Source organism: Esox lucius, chromosome 1, assembly GCF_011004845.1.
Source record: "Esox lucius isolate fEsoLuc1 chromosome 1, fEsoLuc1.pri, whole genome shotgun sequence".
Taxonomy (NCBI): Eukaryota; Metazoa; Chordata; class Actinopteri; order Esociformes; family Esocidae; genus Esox; species Esox lucius.
In genome coordinates, this window is record NC_047569.1 from 28,011,931 (window position 1) to 28,035,337 (window position 23,407).

At 38.1% G+C, this 23,407-nt stretch overlaps 2 protein-coding genes across 4 annotated transcripts; one reads left to right on the forward strand and one right to left on the reverse strand.

The window, feature by feature from the left end:
* Nucleotides 1-513: 513 nt before the first annotated feature.
* On the forward strand, nucleotides 514-12,639 carry nipsnap2 (nipsnap homolog 2). The gene is made up of 10 exons (XM_010904675.3): nucleotides 514-645; nucleotides 1,830-1,969; nucleotides 2,476-2,521; nucleotides 4,550-4,644; nucleotides 7,979-8,049; nucleotides 9,287-9,427; nucleotides 9,619-9,650; nucleotides 10,758-10,852; nucleotides 10,979-11,062; nucleotides 11,152-12,639. The coding sequence occupies exons 1-10, from the start codon at nucleotides 554-556 to the stop codon at nucleotides 11,214-11,216; spliced, it is 861 nt and encodes a 286-aa protein (XP_010902977.1). The 5' UTR covers nucleotides 514-553; the 3' UTR covers nucleotides 11,217-12,639.
* Nucleotides 12,640-13,365: 726 nt separating this feature from the next.
* On the reverse strand, nucleotides 13,366-18,814 carry psph (phosphoserine phosphatase). 3 transcript variants are annotated; one of them, XM_010904556.3, is made up of 7 exons: nucleotides 18,681-18,814; nucleotides 17,713-17,773; nucleotides 15,519-15,662; nucleotides 15,134-15,268; nucleotides 14,816-14,961; nucleotides 14,579-14,727; nucleotides 13,366-13,896 (listed from the first exon to the last, which is right to left on the reverse strand). In XM_010904556.3, exons 3-7 carry the CDS (start codon nucleotides 15,656-15,658, stop codon nucleotides 13,786-13,788), a joined length of 681 nt encoding a protein of 226 aa, XP_010902858.1. In that variant the 5' UTR covers nucleotides 15,659-15,662; nucleotides 17,713-17,773; nucleotides 18,681-18,814; the 3' UTR covers nucleotides 13,366-13,785. The 3 variants fall into 3 exon arrangements, with proteins under 3 accessions (XP_010902858.1, XP_010902773.1, XP_010902696.1); XM_010904471.4 differs by lacking the exon at nucleotides 17,713-17,773; XM_010904394.3 differs by lacking the exons at nucleotides 17,713-17,773; nucleotides 18,681-18,814 and adding an exon at nucleotides 18,530-18,657.
* Nucleotides 18,815-23,407: the final 4,593 nt, after the last annotated feature.

Sequence of the window (23,407 nt, forward strand, 5' to 3'; positions counted from 1 at the left end):
AAATAATACTGGCAAAAGTGGAAAAAGAAAATGTGGGTTTGCATTTTCATAGAACTAGGTTAATCAGTGTGAAAAGCTTGTTTACATTACGCAATATATTTATTTGTGAGAAGCTAGATAATTTAGTTGTGTAAACTTTTAAAATAGTTTACACTACCTTCGGAGGTAGCGTGCGCCACATTTTATAGAACTCCCCAGAGCTTTGTATATGTGATGGGAACTGTAAGAATTTTCTGTGCAGTGCGCACGTATGTCTCTCACTTTTCCCGCAATTGAGGGCCGCAGTTCTGCGTGGTAAGTCTCGAACATGCCGGTATAAATTCAAACGCTATGAAAATGATTATGCCAACCAAGTAAGTCTGTCTAACGGTTTTACTCAATCTCCCGTCATGTAAACAAGACCAAAATGGAGAAAAAAACGATGCCCAGTTGGATACCGCACTCTACTGGTCAGTACAAGTCATTCATTTGTTGGTATTTTACTACCACCTGGTGGATGCTTTGTAGAATCACAGGCGAACGTGTTCTGTATCGTGAATGTTATCAATGGAAGATGGCGACCCGAGTCCTTCAGAGATTTGGCAATGGCCTGAATCAGGCTAAAAACACGGCACAGTCGAGAGGACAGATCGTCCTTTTAAGCAGGTCTGACAATAATTACTTTGCACGTTTTGGAGGTGAAGCGTTGAGGTTCTGAGTTTTGTTTCAGTCACGATTTTGGACTGTACAGCCAGGCTCCCTGTGCAAGTGTGCAGGAGTGAACATGAACAAGTGACTGCTACTAGCAAGCTAGCTATAATAATAGCTAGCTAGCCAGTCAACCATTGGGCCTTTAGTCGATTTGGTAAGCTTCAAATTAGTGAAACTTCTAATTTGAGGAATTCTACAATGGTTAACCTGTTAAAGGTAATGCACGTCTTTGGTATATCCAGTTACTAAGGCACTTGTCTGTTTAATACTGGATTGTTATTACACTTGCTCAAGGTCATTATTATACAGTTAAGGGCTTCTGTTATATATATATATATATATATATATATATATATAGTTTGGGCTAACATTACTGTATTTTGCATTATGTTACTACACAGGCATTTCTTCCCCTTATAACCTCAAATTCAGCTAATAATAATAATTGTTTTTTGTATACTTTTCGAGTACGTACATTATGCTGCAGTAGTGTTCGTCGGATGCTCTCAGTCACAGATTGTTTACTTTGGAAACAGCCTTGTCTGTAGTGCTGAGCGATTAACCGATATTTTGGTTATTTTACAAACCTTGGTTCAATTAGTCAGTGATATAGATTCAAATAGTCGTTTTCTGTGAGGTCAACTACACGTTTCTCAAGTCTAGAGAGAAATCAAATATTTCACGACAGAAACTCTGGACGAACTTGGACGCTGGGTTGTAGGGAATTGTAGTTTCTTACTCGAGCTAGTGCAAATCAGAATTTATATTCATGAAACAATATATACATGAAAGAAAATGTTTATTTTGTTTTTTATTTAACAATAAAACAACTGTCAATGTCTTGTATGCCAAACATTTATAAAGGGGGTTAAAAAGGCTAACTTTTCTATAAGAAATTATTTCTTAAAACCTTCTATTTTTGGATGGATATGTAATATTTTGTTTTAATGTCTACAATCCACAAGTAGAATCATTATCATGTTGCATATTACAAACAGTGCAAATTCTGAACTGAGGGGAAGGGTGGCAAGAAAAGTACTCACAAGAAAAGTATCCATGGCTGCATAAATTTAGCAAGAAGATACATTCAGTTGTAGGCTACTATGTGATTTATTTACCATCTGTATATTTCTTTTCAGGGGGTTATCTGCGTCAAATCATAGGAATCGGGAAGACAGCTGGTTCAAGTCACTATTTGTGCGTAAAGTTGATCCCAGAAAGGATGCACACTCACACTTGCTTACCAAGAATGAGGAAAGCAACCTTTACAAGATCCAGTGTAAGTGTGCTTTACTAGAAACTGCTCGCTTGAATTCCACATTTTTTATATTTCAGGTGATATTTTAATTTCATAAGCAATATGTTAAGTACTTTTAGAGAACTGCAAGCTTCAAGGATTAGGGCATTCAAGGAGATTGAATTTGACATTCTGATCTGATCTGATTTGACATTTTGATGTAATTGACCTCTGCCCTGTTTGGGGAATAATAGGGACCAAAAGAGAAAAGGCTGGACTTGTGGACCACTGATTGAGATGTCTATTTTGTTCACTAAATCAGAGATTAAATGAGTGAAAAGCAGTCTGTGTAAAAAATAAAGCATGAACCAAAGTCCTGAATATAGTGTTAAAATGTGTACACTAGTAATTCTAGCAGGCTTTCATGTCCATAGAAATGTACAGTATTGAGTGCATGTTGCTGCTCCCTCTGGGAATCAAACCTACAATTGATGTAAGACTATTCCAACACTGAGGGCACTATGTGTAATATAGATGTTTTGTTACAGTCCATAACGTGAAACCAGAGTGTCTGGATGCCTACAACCAGCTTTGGTAAGTAGTATGGATCTTATTCAGTCCTGACCTTTATGGCTAAATCTGCTGAAATAGTATTGAGCCTATTTCTATGAACATTGCATTGGTAAAAGAAAATCTGCCACAGCTATGACTATCAAACTTTTTTGTAAATATTAACAATAATTACAATAATAATGTACTGGCATATCTGCTGCTGCACTCAACGCTTTGCTATGAAAGCGTTGAGTGAGACAATGAGACAATCATACAGTGGGGAGAACAAGTATTTGATACACTGCCGATTTTGCAGGTTTTCCTACTTACAAAGCATGTAGAGGTCTGTCATTTTTATCATAGGTACACTTCAACTGTGAGAGACAGAATCTAAAACAAAAATCCAGAAAATCACATTGAATTATTTTTTTATTATTCATTTGCATTTTATTGCATGACATAAGTATTTGATTACCTACCAACCAGTAAGAATACCGGCTCTCACAGACCTGTTAGTTTTTCTTTAAGAAGCCCTCCTGTTCTCCACTCATTACCTGTATTAACTGCACCTGTTTGAACTCGTTACCTGTATAAAAGACACCTGTCCACACACTCAATCAAACAGACTCCAACCTCTCCACAATGGCCAAGACCAGAGAGCTGTGTAAGGACATCAGGGATAAAATTGTAGACCTGCACAAAGCTGGGATGGGCTACAGGACAATAGGCAAGCAGCTTGGTGAGAAGGCAACAGCTGTTGGCGCAATTATTAGAAAATGTTAGAAGTTCAAGATGACGGTCAATCTCCCTCGGTCTGGGGCTCCATGCAAGATCTCACCTCGTGGGGCATCAATGATCATGAGGAAGGTGAGGGATCAGCCCAGAACTACACGGCAGGACCTGGTCAATGACCTGAAGAGAGCTGGGACCACAGTCTCAAAGAAAACCATTAGTAACACACTACGCCATCATGGATTAAAATCCTGCAGCGCCCCCTGCTCAAGCCAGCACATGTCCAAGCCCGTCTGAAGTTTGCCAATGGCCATCTGGATGATCCAGAGGAGGAATGGGAGAAGGTCATGTGGTCTGATGAGACAAAAATAGAGCTTTTTGGTCTAAACTCCACTCATCGTTTTTGGAGGAAGAAGAAGGATGAGTACAACCCCAAGAACACCATCCCAACCGTGAAGCATGGAGGTGGAAACATCATTCTTTGGGGATGCTTTTCTGCAAAGGGGACAGGACGACTGCAACGTATTGAGGGGAGGATGGATGGGGCCATGTATCGCGAAATCTTGGCCAACAACCTCCTTCCCTCAGTAAGAGCATTGAAGATGGGTCGAGGCTGGGTCTCCCACCATGACAACGACCCGAAACACACAGCCAGGGCAACTAAGGAGTGGCTCCCTAAGAAGCATCTCAAGGTTCAGGAGTGGCCTAGCCAGTCTCCAGACCTGAACCCAATAGAAACTCTTTGGAGGGAGCTGAAAGTCTGTATTGCCCAGCGATAGCCCCAAAACCTGAAGGATCTGGAGAAGATCAGTATGGAGGAGTGGGCCAAAATCCCTGCTGCAGTGTGTGCAGAACTGCAGGAAACGTATGATCAAAGAAATATCATACCAAATATTAAGTTCTGCTTTTCTGATGTATCAAATACTTATGTCATGCAATAAAATGTGATTTTCTAGATTTTGGTTTTAGATCCCGTCACTCACAGTTGAAGAGTACCTATGATAAAAATCTACATCTACATGCTTTGTAAGTGGGAAAACCTGCAAAATCGACAGTGTATCAAATACTTGTTCTCCCCATTTTAGTTTGGTGGAACACGTGTTTGGTGTTTACCATACACATCTATTGTAAACATTTGGGCATATGGATCGTTATAGAACATTTTAATGAACAGCAAATGTTATGTAAAGTCAGAACTGAAACTGGATTTAAAATGGGGTTGTCTGTTCATGATGTCAAACAACAAGTCAAACTGATAGTCGTATTAACAGTCTTTCATGTCTTTGCATTATAAGGTTGTTATTAGTGGTAGAATGTGTTATTACTTTTTTATGACAGTGAAGAGACCTTGCCTTCCATCCATAATGATAAGTACTATCCCTGTGAGCTGGTGGGCACCTGGAATACCTGGTATGGAGAGCAAGACCAAGCCGGTAAGAATACAGGCAGCAAAGCAGATACACTGTCATTAGATACACTGTCACTGGAATTAAAACAACTCAAGGGTATACAATCTTAGTTCAGGAAAATCTTCCAAGCAAACATTGTGCAGAAGAATGAATGTATTTTGTAGACGTTGACACTAGATGCCTTTTAAAAGAAAAAATACATACAATTCGTACAATGAAAATAAATATTTCCAGGTGTCACAAACTACCTGTCAGCTATAATGTTTAAAGAAGTCTCACATAAACTGGATATCAAGTCCCTTCAATCCTTGTTGAGAATGCATCGTTAGTGAACCAATGCATCGACAATTCTTTCTTTTTCAGAAAAACTATCAGTTTGTTTTGTCTTGATTTCAGCCCATATCTAAACAAGCTTTGTTTACAATAAGGGTCTGTAGACTGCTCATGTCCACTATATTTAACAGACCAACAGTCCCCTTCAACAGTAGTCTCCTACAGTAATGGTTATAGATGTTATTCATGTTATTACTTATATGTTGCTTTATATCTATCATAGTGGAAGGCAATGGTTTGAAGTCCATCTGAATGAGAGCTTCTGCTAAATGCCTAAAATGAAAAAGTTAAGAACCAACATCAGCAATGCAAAGTATTCTGGGTATTATTCTAATGAGCTCTGTCCTAAAACATGTAAACATTTGGTCAATGGTGAAGAATCATAGACTAGGCTATTTTTAACATGTTTACACATCTTTACAACAGCGCTTCAAGTGCTTTGTTCCATAGCGTAGAATACGTTACAGTAGAGTTTAATTAATTTGAGTACAGTAAGATCAAATATTTGGTGTATGAAGACCTGAAGTTATAAAATCACTTTGAAAGCGGTGCGCTGCGTTATCCGTTTGATTGGTACAGTAAACTAATGGTACTCAGATGGTTTTGCCTCAGTCAAAATTGTACCTTGATTATTCCATATTGCAGTCTTTTTGTGACATTATTGATTCCATACATTTAGAATCTATAGTAAGTTACACTTTTTTTTATTTTATTTTACAGGGGGAGGAGAGGGAATGCATGAGCCAATTGGATGCTGGGCATGATTAGATGGCCATTTTGGTATGAGGGCCAGACAAAATATTTTCAGATAAATATTAAAAGATTATGTTCATTATAATTTCTTCACAATTTCTAACAACTCTATTAGTTGTTTAAATTCGGACTGGGAGTATTTTTCTATGAATAACACACTTAGACAGCAGCATTCCTGCAACCCATTTTTGTCACTACCCATTAGATGAAAACCACTGCAGTAGATAACGGTGTAGTTTTAGTTAGGTAGAATACTTTAAGTATAGTAGAGTTAAATTGACTAGAGAACAGTTTGGTACAGTTTCATTCAGTAGAATACTGTACATTAATGTAAGGTACAATACAGTGAACTGTACTGTTTTTGTGTAATATTTGTGCTAATCCAAACTAGTGAACATGTTTCTGACTACAACATCAATGTTAGTGCTAAAAGATAGCTAGACCAGATGAAACCGTAACCAAATATATGTAAAATAAAGGCAAGTCTGAGAAAATGTGAACTAGTTTTAGACCTCTATGTTTGTGTCAAAAAATGGTTGGTTAGGACCAGAGATCCGGGCAATGTCTGAATTAAAGATAGACGTTATCAGTGCTTCAGATATATAAAAGAAATGCATTCAAAAGGCGTTGCATGATTTGAAATGCATAGTGTGGGGTTTCACCCAATTTAATTATTCAGTTATTTTGGTGGTACATCCACCTGGCAGTTGTGGCAAAAGTTCGCAAACACCTACTTTTGCAGGACCAGTGTGGTCTAACACTTGCCTAGTGAATGGGTGTATCCAAACGTTTGACTGGTACTGTAAGAAGCAGATTTTCTATACTGGAATGGTTAGTATACCTCAACACTAGAAATATGTACAGTGGGTATAGAAAAGAATCACCCCCCTTTAAAATAATCACATTTTGTTGCTTGGCAACCTGAAATGAAAACAGACAAAAAAAATGTTTTTGCTGTATTTACAACTTATAACATACAAGTGAAAGATAAAATACCAACTTGTCAGAAAAAAAATTACAAATAAAAAAACAGAATCACTGAGTTGGAAAAATAATCACCTCTTTCCTAAAAATGACTTGTAAACCCAACCAGGTGTAGTTACTCACATCTCAATAGCACACAAAGCCAATTGACTTTCAGCTGTGGTCATTTTGATTAGCTCAGCATGAAACAAGCTTTTCCTGAAGCATTTCAGTCCTTGGTAGTGCAACTGAAAAAAACAATAAACTATGGGTGGCAAGGCATTGTCAAAAGATCTCCGGGATAAAGTTGTGGACAGGCACAAGTCAGGAGATTCAAAGGCTTTATCAATGTCTAGAAGCATAGTGAAGTCTATTATTAAGAAGTGGAAGGTATTTGGTACAACAAAGACCCTCCCTGGGTCTGGACGTCGCTCCAAACTGGATGAAAGAGCCAGGAGGAAACTGGTCAGAGAAGCTACCAAGAGGCCTACAGCAACTCTGAAGCAGTTGCAGGATTTCATGACAAAGAGTGGTCATTGTGTGCATGTGACAACAATATCACAAATTCTTCACAAATGTGGCTTGTATGGGAGGGTTGCAAGAAAAAAACCACTCCTCAAGAAAGGCCACATGCAGTCACAACTGAGCTTTGCCAAAATACACCTTGAAGATTCTAAGGCCACGTGGAAAAAGGTGTTATGGTCAGATGAGACTAAAATGTAATTATTTGGCCTCAACGCCAAATGATATGTCTGGCGAAAATCCAATACAGCTCATCCATCCAAATAACACTATTCCTACAGTAAAGCATGGAGGTGGTACTATCATGTTATGGGGTTGTTTCTCTGCAGCAGGGACTGGATAGAGGTTAGACTTATCTAGATTAGTTAACAGAACATGAATCATAATATAAGTGAGTAATTTACTATTTAATACAATTTATAGTTTGATTACCTCTACAATCCTAATGAAAATTTTCTCTGACACTCAAAACTACTTTTGGGTGTTACATTTTGAAAGTAAGGGTCTCATTTACAGAGAACATCCCTGGTAATCCCTATTCCCTTTGATCTGGAAAACTCACTAAACCAATGCTTCCTTGTAAATGACATACACAAAAATAAACGTTTGACTATTCTGCCATCTGGTTAACATAAAACAAGGAATTTTAGTATTTTATTGGGTGACTAAGATTTACAGTTGAGGAAAGACAAGTGTGATTTTTATTTTCTTATATACACTGTATATTTAGTGTCACAAGATATATTTATTGCTTTGCAAGTTATGGCTGTGTGTGTGTTTTTTCCAGTCCATATGTGGCGGTATAGAGGAGGGTACCCAGCTCTGACTGAGGTTATGAGCAAACTCAGGCAAAACGAGGTAATCCATTGTTCCTTGACTATAATTTCTTCTAAGGCATTATCTAGAAGCCTTTGGGTAGACATTTTGTTCTTCATATGTTAGTATTGGCAGACATTACCGGTGAACCTCACTTTACGTAGACAGTGTGGTATTAGATGAGGTCATATGTTAGTATTGGCAGACATTACCGGTGAACCTCTCTTTGCGTAGACAGTGTGGTATTAGATGAGGTCATATGCTAGTATTGGCAGACATTACCGGTGAACCTCTCTTTACGTAGACAGTGTGGTATTAGATGAGGTCATATGTTAGTATTGGCAGACATTACCGGTGAACCTCTCTTTGCGTAGACAGTGTGGTATTAGATGAGGTCATATGCTAGTATTGGCAGACATTACCGGTGAACCTCTCTTTACGTAGACAGTGTGGTATTAGATGAGGTCATATGTTAGTATTGGCAGACATTACCGGTGAACCTCTCTTTACGTAGACAGTGTGGTATTAGATGAGGTCATATGCTAGTATTGGCAGACATTACCGGTGAACCTCTCTTTACGTAGACAGTGTGGTATTAGATGAGGTCATATGTTAGTATTGGCAGACATTACCGGTGAGGCTCTCTTTACGTAGACCGTGTGGTATTAGATGAGGTCATATGCTAGTATTGGCAGACATTACCGGTGAACCTCTCTTTACGTAGACAGTGTGGTATTAGATGAGGTCATATGCTAGTATTGGCAGACATTACCGGTGAACCTCTCTTTACGTAGACAGTGTGGTATTAGATGAGTACATTGTAGGTACGCACTGGTATTTCAGCCAGCATTCGGTATCGGACAGTTATAGGCAAAATGTAATAATGATTTTATTTTTATTTATTTTGCTGTTTTTTCATGAATTCTTATTCACTACATTTATATCCAGGGATTGTATAAATTACAATTACATAAAGATAATTTGTATTTATTATTATTTGATTTATTATATTAGCTGACTTTTTGTGAGTCTTGTTATTAAAATATATAGAAAAATAAGTTTTGCTTGATTTAATTAGCATTTGTTGCGATTGGAAGTATCATCAGAAGCACCATTTTTATTGAGTTTTGTGCTACAGTACACTGGTACAGAAATGACAACATCAGCCCATTGTGTTATATGAGTATCGGTATGGTACAAGAAGTGTCTTATTGCATCCCTGGTTCATTGTTGTATTGACAACCAGACTGACACTTTTGTCCATTACATTCATCTACAGGAGTTCATGAAGTACCGGGAAGAAAGAGGAAAGATGCTATTGTCTCGTAGAAACCAGCTGCTCCTGGAGTTCAGTTTCTGGAATGAGCCTATACCCAGGCCAGGACCCAATATTTATGAACTCAGGTCCTACCAGCTCAGAGTGAGTATTGAATGTGTATGATCCTCGTTACCTATATCATGACTAGGGATTTTGTGTAGCAGGGTGCGATATAAGATTAAAATGTAGACGTACATTTTAATCCGTTTGGGAAGGCCTTTATTATGAATGTCGAAGGAAGAATTTGACATATTTTGACAATAACGTTTTTCTCATGTTTCCCTTTTTCTTAGCCTGGCACCATGATCGAGTGGGGTAATTACTGGTAAAGTAACCTGTTTAGAATTATCATCTTTACTTATAGTATATAATAAATGTTTTGCTTGAAAGTCTTTTCTCTATTTTCATTTTCTAATTATTAACAGGTATTCCACTGAGATATTTAATTATCGTTAGAGGGAGACAACGCTACTACTGTTCTTATTATTTTCAGATTGAATTTAGTTCGACAGAAGCCTATGGGCCTGGATGATTCCACTCTGTCAGGTTTATATTGAAAACATACTTATTCTTTGAAAAATATACAATACTACAATGTTGATTCATTGTTTGGAATTTTTCAATTTGTGCCTGCCTAAAGGGAACAATTTTAACTCCACCTAATCTCTCTGGTTATTTTAATCAGTAATTGACACGAATAACTCATTCTAATAGGGGCATATCAGTAACTTTCCGTAAAATAGTGGCCTGCACATCCAATCAAACAATGATAAAAGACCTTAAAAAAATAATGGTTGGCTATTTAATTGTAGTAGGCCAGAGATTTTATGTAACCAAATGTTTCCTCTGAACGGGAGCAATATCTTTCAAGTACAATCAAGCTGTATAAATGGTCAAATGGTTGTCAAAACAGTCAAGGGGTTGGGCTTACACGGTGATGCAACAGTCTAAGGCGCTGTTTGTTAGCACCAAACAACCATAGCCAAGGTTCAAGCCTTGAGTGTGCCAGTGGCTGGGATAACAATAGGGTATGTAAATTGGCCAGCTTTGCCTGGATAGCGGGAAGGCCTCATCTACAGGGATTTCTGGTCACATTACACTCTATAGAACCCCTAGGGTGGTTGGGGCACTTGCACAAAGGTCTTTCCATCTGTCAACTCTCACAAATCCATTGGGAGTTGTAGCGATGAGACCAGGCCCTAGATACCATTGGATATGACAAATAAAATAAGAGTTAATTTGTGAGAGTGGTTGAGAAAAATCTGTTGAGGGTGGTTGAGAGTAGCATTTTATAATATTTTGTACTTTTAATCACAAATACACATTTTCCTAATTGAAAAAAATGTCTCGTATGAAAGCATAACTGATTATGAAGCATTAGTTGTGGGGAAGTGTGGTGATGAATGTTGTCATGGGTGTTTGTGTTTCCCAGGGCCAGAGCGATTGGCTACCGCCAGCACAACAGTGAGGCTGTGGGAGGCTTCTTCTCCCAGATTGGGAACCTGTACATGGTGCACCATCTATGGGGTGAGGCTAGGCAGATCTTCTCTGTGACTCCTTATATTTCCTCCCTTCCATAGATTCACATGGGGTGTGCCATTCCTGTAGCATATCATTTAAAAGAAGCCTAACAATTGTGTTGGTTGATTTCAGCTTACAAAGACCTTGAGGCCAGAGAGGCCACAAGGAATGCAGCTTGGCAACATGAGGGTTGGGATGAAGTTGTGTATTATACAGGTGAGCATAAGCCAGCTATTACAGTGTAGTTAAATTGGTATTCACACTGTTTTATGAAAATGGGTATTGCCTTTTTGTTACTGTTTCAGTTCCACTAATTCAGCACATGGACTCCAGAATCATGATCCCAATGAAGGCTTCCCCGCTGCAGTAACATATGAGAGACCACACAAGGATGGACATCAAACCTCACCCGTTTTAAATGTAACCAACTGTCAAATGTCACTGCCGTGGTCTCAACCTCTTGTTAATGTTGCCAACCAAACCTCTTATTTGATTTGACTTTTATTTTAGGCAATTCTGACTTTGCAGCAGCAAACAATATTTTGTACTCAAAAAGCATCACTGAAACACTGGAGGTTGAAATGTCATTATATGCCATCTTTGTTTGTGGGCTGAAATATTTTCGGATTGGAGGAACTTTAAGGCACAAGCTCACAACCAATCATTTGTTCTTAAGATATACAGTACACTCCACAAGTAATGGTACAGTAAAGTAGAAACAAATATTTTTGCTGTATACTCAAGACATATGAAAATAGGATTAACAGATGATAATGAGGCTGAATGTTTCAACACTTTTTTACCAACTATGAAGTGCTGTTATTCTTAAGTTGGTAAAACGTGGAACAGCCATTTTCATATGCCTTGAGTGTACAGAAATAGCAATTGTGACTACTGTCCCAATTCTTATGGAGGGCACTAAACAAATATACTTAGGGAGAAAATATTTTTCAAACCTCTTAGGTGGGTTATGTCCAACGTGCTGGGTCATTAACACTGGTCACATTGCCACAGCTGATTAGCATATTTTAAGAAGCAACCAAAGTGCTTTTTTGAAACAGATCTAGTCCAGCAGTGCCTCGGTTTGCACTGAATAATGATTGAACTGATACATTGAATAACTACGCACAGCATAACAAAAAAAAACATTATAGATATGTGATGTATTGTTTATGTATGTATTTATTTTATTTAATGTAAATGTTGAATAAATATATCACATTGTTACATTGCAAAGTGGCACTTTTGGAAAAGCTGTTTCTGACTCAATTGGAGTGCTAGAACGACGGTCGAAATGGCATTGTTACTGATTGTTGTCTGTGGAGAGAATATCTGCCGAATGGTCAATGATGAAGTGATAGTAACGGGTGTGAACATTACTTTGAGAGCTGGGATGTATACAGAGTTAATGCCCAGGTAGCTGGGATGTATACAGAGTTAATGCCCAGGTATATTTGAACCCCACATTTCTTGTGAATATTTTTAAAGTACTTGTATTGATTACAATTATGGGCATTCTCTTCATATTGCTTTCTTATCTTCAATAAGCTTGATGTGCTTTTATTTGTTTAGTGGCCATGGCTTGTTTCACCCTCCTGGAGAACATACCGCATGTCTGTTTAAGACATGTTATCAGATTTAACATGTTTACAGTTGTGCATAATTAAATACTGTATTGTGTTAAACCACTTGTCTAATTAAAAATGTATCATATAACATTTCTGTGCCCAGGTACAACGATTGTATTTGCTGAAATTAAAATCTGTAATTGTGGATTCATGCCACTGATCGTTGTGATATCAAAGATGTTTCAATATCGATAGTAGCATGCCTTATCTTGTATTATTTGATTTAATAGGTATTAACAGTAAAGGTGGCAAGAATGTCTGCACATATAAAGTTATTCAAAGAGAAATTAAGGTAATACTGCCATATTTAGCTGGATTATTCTGTATTCTTGAATTAGTCCCAAACATACAGCTTTACATTTTCTTGCAGTGTTACGATAGTGCCTTTCTGCATATAGAATGCCAGTTTTATATCTATTTAATTTTTGTCATTTTAGTAACTACAACCTGGTCTATCAGTCATTAGTTTTCTCCAATCACAACAATTGAACACAGTGTCCATTTTAAAATCACCAGATGCCTCAATAGTGACCTCCCTGATCAGTTTCTTTCCTGTCAAACCGCTCTGTTCAGAAAGAAGCCTGTAGCTTGGAGAATGTATTTTAACAACCAGACATATCGGAGCATTATTATTCATTTGATCAAGCTTAAAAAGAAACTTAATGTCTGACGTTATTGTTACCCATTTACCAATTGCTGCCTAGCTGTTTTTGAAGTGAGAGTTGTATGGTATATGTCGGTGGACATAGACATAGTGTTAGTGTCAGGTACATCATAACTTCACTGTTAAAGAAACCTTCACAAAGTGAATGACCACACACTCAGAACTGAAAACATTTAGACTTTTACTATTATTAGTGACAATAGCAAAATTAAGACATTACTAATTCACATTGTAAAATGCAGTAGTTTTAATAACCTTTGCACTAAAGCTTTTAAAGTGAATACAAAACAACAAAGTGCTTTACAAACACATCCAGGATCTGAGTCAATTCCAATAAAATCCATCAACTTTTGAAATTAAAAGAAAATACTGAACTGATATTAAATTGACTCAAACCCTGTACAAGTCCTTTCAAAAAGGATAGCTTGAAATTGTTTAGTGTTCTTTAGTATACAAATCAACAAGGGTCATAAACCCTAGAAGACACTATTGTAGTGTAAATATTTATTAATTTAAAAAATCTATTGACAGGAAATTGTGCAATGGATGAAACCATTAAACTCACAAATGAAATACAATTTAAAATAAACCAATGATATTAGTATGAATAGTTGTAAGTGGGTTCAGGTTTCTACTGTATTTCTTTGTTAAATCTTCTCCAGTTCTTTTAGCAGCTCTCCGAAACTTGTGACATACCACACACTTCTTTCTTTTACTTGCTGCCGGATGACGTTTCCACCAAATCCAATGAATGCATTCTTAAAACAAAATGTAAAGAACAATGTTTGTGCAGCCACCTTGAAATTATTTTTTGAGCTTTGATGACATATGCAAAAAGGTTTTATAAATAAACACGGGTAATGTGTTTCTAGCCATATTGTCATTTTACAACAGGTGGAATACATTTTACTTCAACAATTATGCTTGGAATTACATATCTGAAATTATAAATGTATTTCCTACAAATTAAGTGTGAACAATATTGGCATCCTTGTTTGTAGTGTGTGCACACTACCCTTGCAAGAATAGTGGCACCAAGTCTTTTCCTTTATTTTCTGGATCGTGGACTACTCCTACAAACGGGATCTTTCCTTTTTTTCTTGTGATGCTTTGTACTGCACTTAAGGACGGCTTTCTTCAATTCAAGCCAATGCAAAATTTAACTTGTGTGGGAAATTAACTATTTGTGGATTTTGGTGTGCCTGGGGTTCATTGACTTTTAGTAAGATAAACCTGCGAATACGTTTCAGCATTCGTGCACAGGCAACAGGTTTTTGGGTCAAAATATCTTGGTTCTGGGTAAAGTTCATAATATTTGAACCAGTCCCATTTTTATCAAAGATCCACCTTGACAGATAGCTGAAGATTACACATAATCAACCGATACTATGAAAGTAGCTTTTGAACTATCTTTCAGTTTGTTGACCCGACAATACTTACTGCAGGGGGGCAGGCCTCCAGGTCTGTAGCTCCATCTCCTATCATCACTACATTCTTGAAGCCGTGCTTCTCCTTGAGCATGCTGATGACCTTTCCCTTGCCATTACTCTCTGCTGTTGGCTGGGTCTCATCAAAGCCAGCGTACTCACCTAGGAAAAAAACATTTAAAGCGCTACTACAGTCTGTTTTACTCACTTTGTGAGAAGTGATTCTGGTAGTGCTCTGATTGGCTCTTACCATTGAAGTAAAACTTGAGGCGGTTGGCATACACGTGATGGAGGGGAATGTTGAGCTGAGTAGCAACGTGCTCCACGATACAACGGAAACCGCCAGAGATCAGAAACACCTTCACGTTGTGTTGGTGAAGAGTATCAACAAGCTCCCTGGACAATATATGGAAATGTATGTATTTTACATACAGATATGGGTGCATCAATGATAAATGTGCAACTTGAGGTTGGACACCCAGCTTGAAAAAACAACTTGAAGTTAAAATCTAATAGTATTGTTATATAAAAAAAGCATATTTACCAACTGAAATCAACAACAACTTACTTAATACCTGCCGTCAGCTGTGGAGGGTGGTCAGTTATCAGTTTGTTCACTTGTTCCCTAGAACATCGGATGATGGACAGGCGTTCAGTCAGAGCAGTTTTAAAACTAACTGACCCGCCCATGGCCTTACGAGTCCTGAAAGTACAGAAAGCAGATATACTCAATGAATGTTGAAAATTAAACTTTTTGTTATGAAACAAAACATGCATTCACCTAATATAAGTTGCTCTGGATAAGAGTACATGCTAAATAGCACGCAATGTACATCTCGAATGTAAGTTGTTACTTCAGAACAGGGAAATTGAGATGGTCCTAGATAAAGAGAATAGAGAAACATTTCCAGCACAATATCTTAAAATCATTACAGAATTCCTAAACAACATACATTTCTGTGACAGCATCTCCAACCCCGCAGAATTTGGCAAGCTCATCAATGCCTTCTTCTCTGATTACAGTGCTGTCCACATCAAAGCACACGGCGTCAGCTCTACGGAAGATTTCCTTTGTCTGTGATAAAGTGGTCATTATGCTGAAACAGAAACATGCAGGAGAGAGACAAAAATGCCATTGATTGTTGTCTGTTGTCTAATCTGGGTAATTGACAGTGGTAATGTTTATTTGAACCAGACCGATCATTGAATGCGATGAAAAGGTTTTAACATTTGCCAATAGTAAATAGACAGTTACAGTGATCATCATGAGAAAATATCATGGGTTTACTCAGAGTTACATGTAGGTAAAACTCCTTTGACTATTATATCCCCCACTCATGGAGAGTCTTGCAAAGTAACCTTACGCTAGACATCCTGGTGCCCATAAGGCTATTTAAATGTTTGATTGCATCGATTGTTCATTGTGGTTGGTTTTCAAATTGTGTGTGTATTTCTTATCATCTAATTTGTATGTTTTTTTTTGCTGCTGTAATACAGGGATCAACTGTAAAAGAAACCTAAGTCACAGCTTGAATTCTCTCTATATATAGTACATAATGTAAAATAAATGACAACACATTAAAGGGGTTAGGGTATCCTAGGGCTGGCATCAGGTGCATCAACAGGAACAGACATTGGGGCAGGTCTGAATGTTTTCTGCTGCTGCGATGTGGTGTTACTGTTCTACTTACTAAAGAAGCTGTTAAGTTAATAATGTCATCATCAGGCCTAAATGATACTCATCCAACTTGTTTATACATTACAGCAATTCCTAACTGAATGACAAGTCCAGCATAGTTTTTAATGGGACAGCATAATTGCACTGTTTTAATACAAGCATAGGGTCATGCCTTGATATAAAACTTCAGATTTTAGTTTTCACAGTCTCCTTCTCCATATTTGGTAACAATAAGGCAGGGAAATGTTAGCTAAATTGTGATGAGTGCTTTTTCACATACATTACAAAAATGTAATCTAGTTTCAGCAATTTAGTAAACATTTTAGTAATTTAGTAAACATAATTAAACATTAAACAAAAGGGCACAATGACAATTAACACAATATCCTTTTCTAAGTTTCAAACTGCGCATGTCCACTCTCCTTGCTCCCCTTCTCAAATCTCATTGGATTTAAAAGCAAGAGGGCCCTGCTATCTGACTTTCTCATCCAATAGGCTTTGAGAAGTGAGTGAGGATAGATGACAAAATGAGAATGATAAGTGAATGTGCACTGTATGCAGTCCCAGGGGGATGCCTAGAGGGTCCTCCTACTATAGCCTAGTGGGTTATATCCAACCGTGCATCATTTTGTAACAGAGGATCAACAGCTTTTTTTGTACTGTTGAGTGAGTTCGTCCCTTCATGAGCGCATATGCCTCTAGTTGTGTCAGTAAAGATAGGAATGGGTAAAATTGTTGTCAGTGAACAGCAGGCAGCAGCGTTTCACAGTGTTTTAAAATACAACTACAAGAAAATAGTTTGGAGTCACTGGAATGTTTGTGGTCTATAAATTCCTCCTTAAAATGAATGCCTATGATAATAGAACAGGCACTTATTTTCTCCATAAATATGCACACAAGACCTGGTACATTTATTTTTAGAAAATGTCAAAGCCCCTCAGCCCCTGGTCTTAAGAGATGAGCCCTGAATGTTCTGAAACTGGTTATATCAGTTATATCCTTTTAACTGTGTAGCCAAAAGTATGGATGAAGACTGCAATGAAAATAAAATACCTGCTCTACTCGTTTTGCCTGTGTGTACTACCTAGCAGACTAAACATGTTGTGGCCAGTCAGTGTGCTGCACACATACAGTCAGTCCTTAATTAGCACTGGTCAGAAGCATTATGTTTAACCAATGTTGCTTGTACAGCTAGGTAGTACACACAGAGCTAAGTAGCCAGAAAGAAGATAAAGCTACAACACTCAATTGGAAAATGCATGTCTTCATAAAATGAAAACAACTATTCAAGTGGTTATTGTGATCACAGTAATGTGGGTGGGTGATTAATTGCCATAATTCCATGACTGTCACAATACTACTGGACAATGCTGAAAGACAGCAGGATAAACAATTTCACTAAAATCATTAAATCAATCTCAGCCTGTGACACAATGTTCACAGTAGATAGCAAATACACATTTTTGTACATTGTTTCTGGGTGGTTGGCAGTCTATTGGTGTAGTCTTTGGTGGTCTCAGTCCCCAGTACCTAAAATGCAATAGTCTGTGACGGGTGTCTAGGGACCTGCTGTGTGTAGTCTGAAGTATTCTGTCATATCTGGTATACCTTCTGAATATTATGAGCTGAGACCTTCTAATTCCACCTAAGGACTGCCTGGCCTAATGAATCCTTGTTGCTGTTTAAAAATCGACCTGCTTGTGTTGCTGCTTTACAGATTATGCCTGAAGACTGGATATGCCATTGTGTTCATTAATTTATGATACAACCTACACATATTGTGAATAAAAGTGAAGCCCATGTTATTTTGCACATCCCAAGTGATCATCACATGACGTTTACAATACAGTCGGTATTGTGGTAAACCGACGCCAATCCAGGGCGAGGTGGTCTAATCGTTGACAATGGTACCGGTATCAAAAGCGACTACAGTACAACATCTGAATATTCCATTTTTTAAATGTGTATTGACTTAACGAGCTCGGTTCGTGATAAGTTAATTTTTTTGTGGTTGCTGGTTGTAGCACCAAAAAGTACACACTGTAGCCTTGGAAAAAATGTAGAACTGTTGCGTCACCCTCTCCTCGCTAAAAAGTAGCGCGCATGCGCGAACATTTTGATATAATGTCAGTTTGAGTTTCCACCAACACATTTGTCCACGGTCGGCATCACAGATCGAAACAACAAAGTTAAAATGAAATCATGCAATACATTACATAATTTAAGAACATATAAGTTACATCTACATTTCCATTAGAGTTAATATATAGGCTGCATCTGCATTACCATAATAAGAGCTCATTGATGGTGTTGATCTTCATAAGTGTTTATCTTCATAAATGTTGATCTACCGTTCAACCGTTCTTTTTAAAAATATTTTATATTTGCTGGAACTGCAACCTAGCTTACATCCTCCAATAATAAAGCAAGTACTTACAAAGCGTTGGTATGGCACTTTCCACGGTTTTACCACTGGCTGATTTCCCAGATGCATTCAATGCATTCACTGATGAGGAAGGAAAAGCTGAGCGAACCAAAAGAAAGCCGGTAACTATAGACTAGTGGTAGGTTGCAGTAGGTTGTCAACTGGCGTGAGGATCACATGACTCGACCGTGTCATTCAAAAGGAGGGAACTACCAGAGATAGTATAGAAAGGAGACATTCGACGTAGAGAGACGCTAGAATTATTATTCGGTACTGCCTGTGTAAATTGGGGTAAACTCAGGGTTCTTCCCCGGTACATGCCGATGGGTGGCAGAAGCCTAGACAATTTCGATAAAATTAGAACTGTTTTATTGGCATCGGAAATTGCCAAAGCTGGTGTAAAATGCAAAAACGGAAATACATGAAAAAGGAATATGATCTAACGGAGCACAATTCGCAGGGCCTAGGTACAGTGTTGCCAGATTTTATTGACACAACCCAAACACCCGCGGACCATATAGAAAACGCCCAAATGCTATGTTTTATACACTCACCTAAAGGATTATTAGGAACACTAATACTGTGTTTGACTCCCTTTCGCTTTCAGAACTGCCTTAATTCTACGTGGCATTGATTCAACAAGGTGCTGAAAGCATTCTTTAGAAATGTTGGCCCATATTGATAGGATAGCATCTTGCAGTCGATGGAGATTTGTGGGACGCACATCCAGGGCACGAAGCTCCCGTTCCACCACATCCCAAAGATGCTCTATTGGGTTGAGATCTGGTGACTGTGGGGGCCATTTCAGTACAGTGAACTCATTGTCATGTTCAAGAAACTAATTTGAAATGATTTAAGCTTTGTGACATGGTGCATTATCCTGCTGGAAGTAGCCATCAGAGGATGGGTACATAGTGGTCATAAAGGGATGGACATGGTCAGAAACAATGCTCAGGTAGGCTGTGGCATTTAAACGATGCCCAATTGGCACTAAGGGGCCTAAAGTGTGCCAAGAAAACATCCCCCACACCATTACACCGCCACCACCAGCCTGCACAGTGGTAACAAGGCATGATGGATCCATGTTCTCATTCTGTTTACGCCAAATTCTGACTCTACCATCTGAATGTCTCAACAGAAATCGAGACTCATCAGACCAGGCAACATTCTTCCAGTCTTCAACTGTCCAATGTTGGTGAGCTCGTGCAAATTGTAGCCTCTTGTTCCTATTTGTAGTGGAGATGAGTGGTACCCGGTGGGGTCTTCTGCTGTTGTAGCCCATCCGCCTCAAGTTTGTGCGTGTTGTGGCTTCACAAATGCTTTGCTGCATACCTCGGTTGTAACGAGTGGTTATTTCAGTCAAAGTTGCTCTTCTATCAGCTTGAATCAGTTGGCCCATTCTCCTCTGACCTCTAGCATCAACAAGGCATTTTCGCCCACAGGACTGCCGCATACCGGATGTTTTTCCCTTTTCACACCATTCTTTGTAAACCCTAGAAATGGTTGTACGTGAAAATCCCAGTCACTGAGCAGATTGTGAAATACTCAGACTGACCCGTCTGGCACCAACAACCATGCCACGCTCAAAATTGCTTAAATCACCTTTCATTCCCATTCTGGAGTTCAGGAGATTGTCTTGACCAGGACCACACCTCTAAATGCATTGAAGCAACTGCCATGTGATTGGTTGATTAGATAATTGCATTAATGAGAAATTGAACAGGTGTTCCTAATAATCCTTTAGGTGAGTGTATATGGTCAAACCCTATATGTAAATCAACATGCCTGACCCATTTTTTACACTGTCATTAAACATTTCCGGGAAACCACCCAACTGGCAAATTAAACATGCATTCTGGGATTCTTGGTCACTTGTGAGCCAAAACGTGCCCCCAAAAATGATTTATTATGTGTGTGCGATATGTTGCCCGCAAATAAACAACATAGCCTACAAATCTATCTCAAAATGGGAGGTTTAAAATAAGTATTTTGCTATTTGTAAAATGCCCAAACTGCACATTTAGGAAATATAAAAAGGATGGTTATGTTCACAATTTTGTTTATGCTCAGCGGTTTGCCCTTTTATGGCAACAGATTGCACATATGGCTGCTGTGATTGATTACCACAGAGTTTAAAGATTTGTCTTAACAATGTGTTCACATCATTTGTGAGTCTGTATGATCTGTTGGAAACATGTCTCTAATGTGGTCATGTATTTGTCATCAGATTAGAAAGTGTAGCTCAGTTTCCCCCTCGATTTTGGGCATTGTGCACATAGCTAATGCATTTGGTAACAAACAAAAGAGAAGACATTCAGCTACAGTACATGAAATGGAGAGTGAAATTATAATCCACATGGTTAAATACAGCTCCAGAAAAAATTAATAGACCACTGAAAATGTACAGTTTCTCTAGTAAAATTAACAGTACTGACAACATTACTCCCAAATTCCAAATAAAAATATTGTCATTTAGAGTAATTAATAGAAAATAACAACTAATAAAAATAACCAAAAAAATATGCATTGTTTTCAGACCTCAAATAATGCAAAGAAAACAAATTCATATGTATGCATGTATATCATTTTCCAACAATAAAATACTAATGTTTTAACTTAGGAAGAGTTCAGAAATCAATATTTGGTGGAATAACCCTGATTTTTAATCATGCTCTCCACCAGTCTGTCACATTGCTGTTGGGTGACTTTATGCCACTCCTGGCACAAAAATTCAAGTAGCTCCGCTTTGTTTTATGGCTTGTGACCATCCATCTTCCTCTTGATCAAATTCCAGAGGTTTTCAATGGGGTTCAGGTCTAGAGATTGGGCTGGCCATGACAGGGTCTTGATCTGGTGGTCCTCCATCCACACCTTGACTGACCTGGCCGTGTGGCATGGAGCATTGTCCTGCTGGAAAAAAACTATTCTCAGAGTTGGTGAACATTGTCAGAGCAGAAGGAAACAGGTGCTCTTCCAGGATAACCTTGTACTTGGCTTGATTTATGCATCCTTCCCAAAGACAATAAAGGACTTTATTCTATCTTTGCACAACTTCAGCCCTGCCCCTAGGAGCCTGTTTCAAACCATCCTCGCCATGCACTTCACCCCTGCTGCTGTTTGCCATTCTTTTTGTAGGTCACTTTAAGTCATCCTATGGTTGTTGAGTGACATTCTAATGAGTTGACGGTCATCTCGGTCAGGGGACAGTTGTTTTCTCACTCTGTCAGTCTGCTTTGTTGTCCCCAATGTCTATTGTTTGACCTTGTTCTTATGAACCCACCGTCTTTGACATTTTCAGGATAGAAGCAACCTGAAGCTCACTGAATCCCTCTGCCAGTAAAGCCAGAATTGAACCCTTATTTTCCTCTCTCAAACTTTTCTTTTAAGCTATTCTTTCATACTGAATAGTTTTTTTAAAATTCCAATTACACTTGAGGTACTACTTGCACTGTTTTTTTCATCCAGGTGGTCCTATTGCAAGAGGATAGTGATGAACATAGCAGGGTTTTTATACTTCCTCGTTAAATTAGATTTGGTTCAGGTAATCACCTAATCAGTACCTCGTTAAGTAAAATGAGGTGTGCCTGTGTTGGGATTTAGCAGTCACTGGAACGGAATGACTGACATACATGTGGGAGATGCTGATTTAAGAAAAATTAGGAGTGGTCTGTATATGTCTGAATAACAATTTTGTTCTCCCAAGGACATTAGTAACAGATTCTTTCATTTTTCCAAATAACTATATATTTCTAATGCAAAGGCGGTTATTACAATTATTAAATGAAAAAACAATTACACAGACCAATTGTTAATTTTTAAAAACAATTACACAGACCATCTCTCATTAAAGATCTCCTCAGACAGATGTATCTCATTGGGAATTTAAGTTACAAAACAATATTCCTCCCTATTTACAGTGGTGTAAACAATAAAGTATAAATACTGTGTTACTGTACTTAAGCAACTGTTACTTTTATTCCACTCGAATTTCACAAGAAAATGTATTATTTTACATTAACAGATTTTGTCACTGGCATCCCCTGTTACCTTTTGCATTTGAAACAAATCAGTCCAAAAATGGCATACTAAAGTTGCAATCATCATGAACTTTGTATTGCATAAGCGTGCTGGGATCTCTACTGCGGATGCCATGGTGGCACTTGCAGCTAATGAAGAATTTTGTAATGCATACAGAGGACCACCACCTTTCAAGCTCAGCAAGTCTAAATGACCATCCATGGAAACATTTAAAATGTTTGGGCCAAAAGAGTAATCTTAATGCATAAAATGACTCTTTTGGTCAAAAGGTTTGTAAAACTGCTAACTTTTAAACACACCCCTTCCAATCTCAAAATCAAAGTTATTTTATTGTTCCCTGTTCGTTCAATAAAATAGTTTGAAACTGGAAAATGCACAACATCCCGCATGAAACATCCCTTGCATGGACACTGCAATACACTCTGGGGATATAACTACAGTCCTCAAAAAAATGGGTAACACTTTTTTTAACAGTAGCCAGAAGTACAATGGAAATAGTTTTTAAACATGTGATACGATTAGTGAGTGGTTAGTTGGCAGAAATGCACACAGAACTACAAATAGTAAAGGAAAAAAGGGGGGAGGGTTGCAGCAGTATTTGCAAGGGGACCCGTAACTGTTGAAAAGCTGGAAACGAATGGGGATAGAGTCGCACGCAAGCTCTCTTAGTGTGATGTCACACACCACCTTGTGTATGGAGG

Excerpts from the sequence above, each read along its gene's own strand:
- nipsnap2 (XM_010904675.3), top strand. The coding sequence starts at position 554 with ATGGCGACCCGAGTCCTTCAGAGATTTGGCAATGGCCTGAATCAGGCT. Across the intron at positions 8,050-9,286 it reads GCAAACTCAGGCAAAACGAG|GAGTTCATGAAGTACCGGGA; the intron begins GTAATCCATTGT and ends ATTCATCTACAG. Across the intron at positions 9,428-9,618 it reads TCAGGTCCTACCAGCTCAGA|CCTGGCACCATGATCGAGTG; the intron begins GTGAGTATTGAA and ends CCTTTTTCTTAG.
- psph (XM_010904394.3), bottom strand. The coding sequence starts at position 18,564 with ATGAAGATCAACACCATCAATGAGCTCTTATTATG. Across the intron at positions 15,269-15,518 it reads GGAGATGCTGTCACAGAAAT|GACTCGTAAGGCCATGGGCG; the intron begins GTATGTTGTTTA and ends CTGTACTTTCAG. Across the intron at positions 14,962-15,133 it reads CAGCTGACGGCAGGTATTAA|GGAGCTTGTTGATACTCTTC; the intron begins GTAAGTTGTTGT and ends TATATTGTCCAG.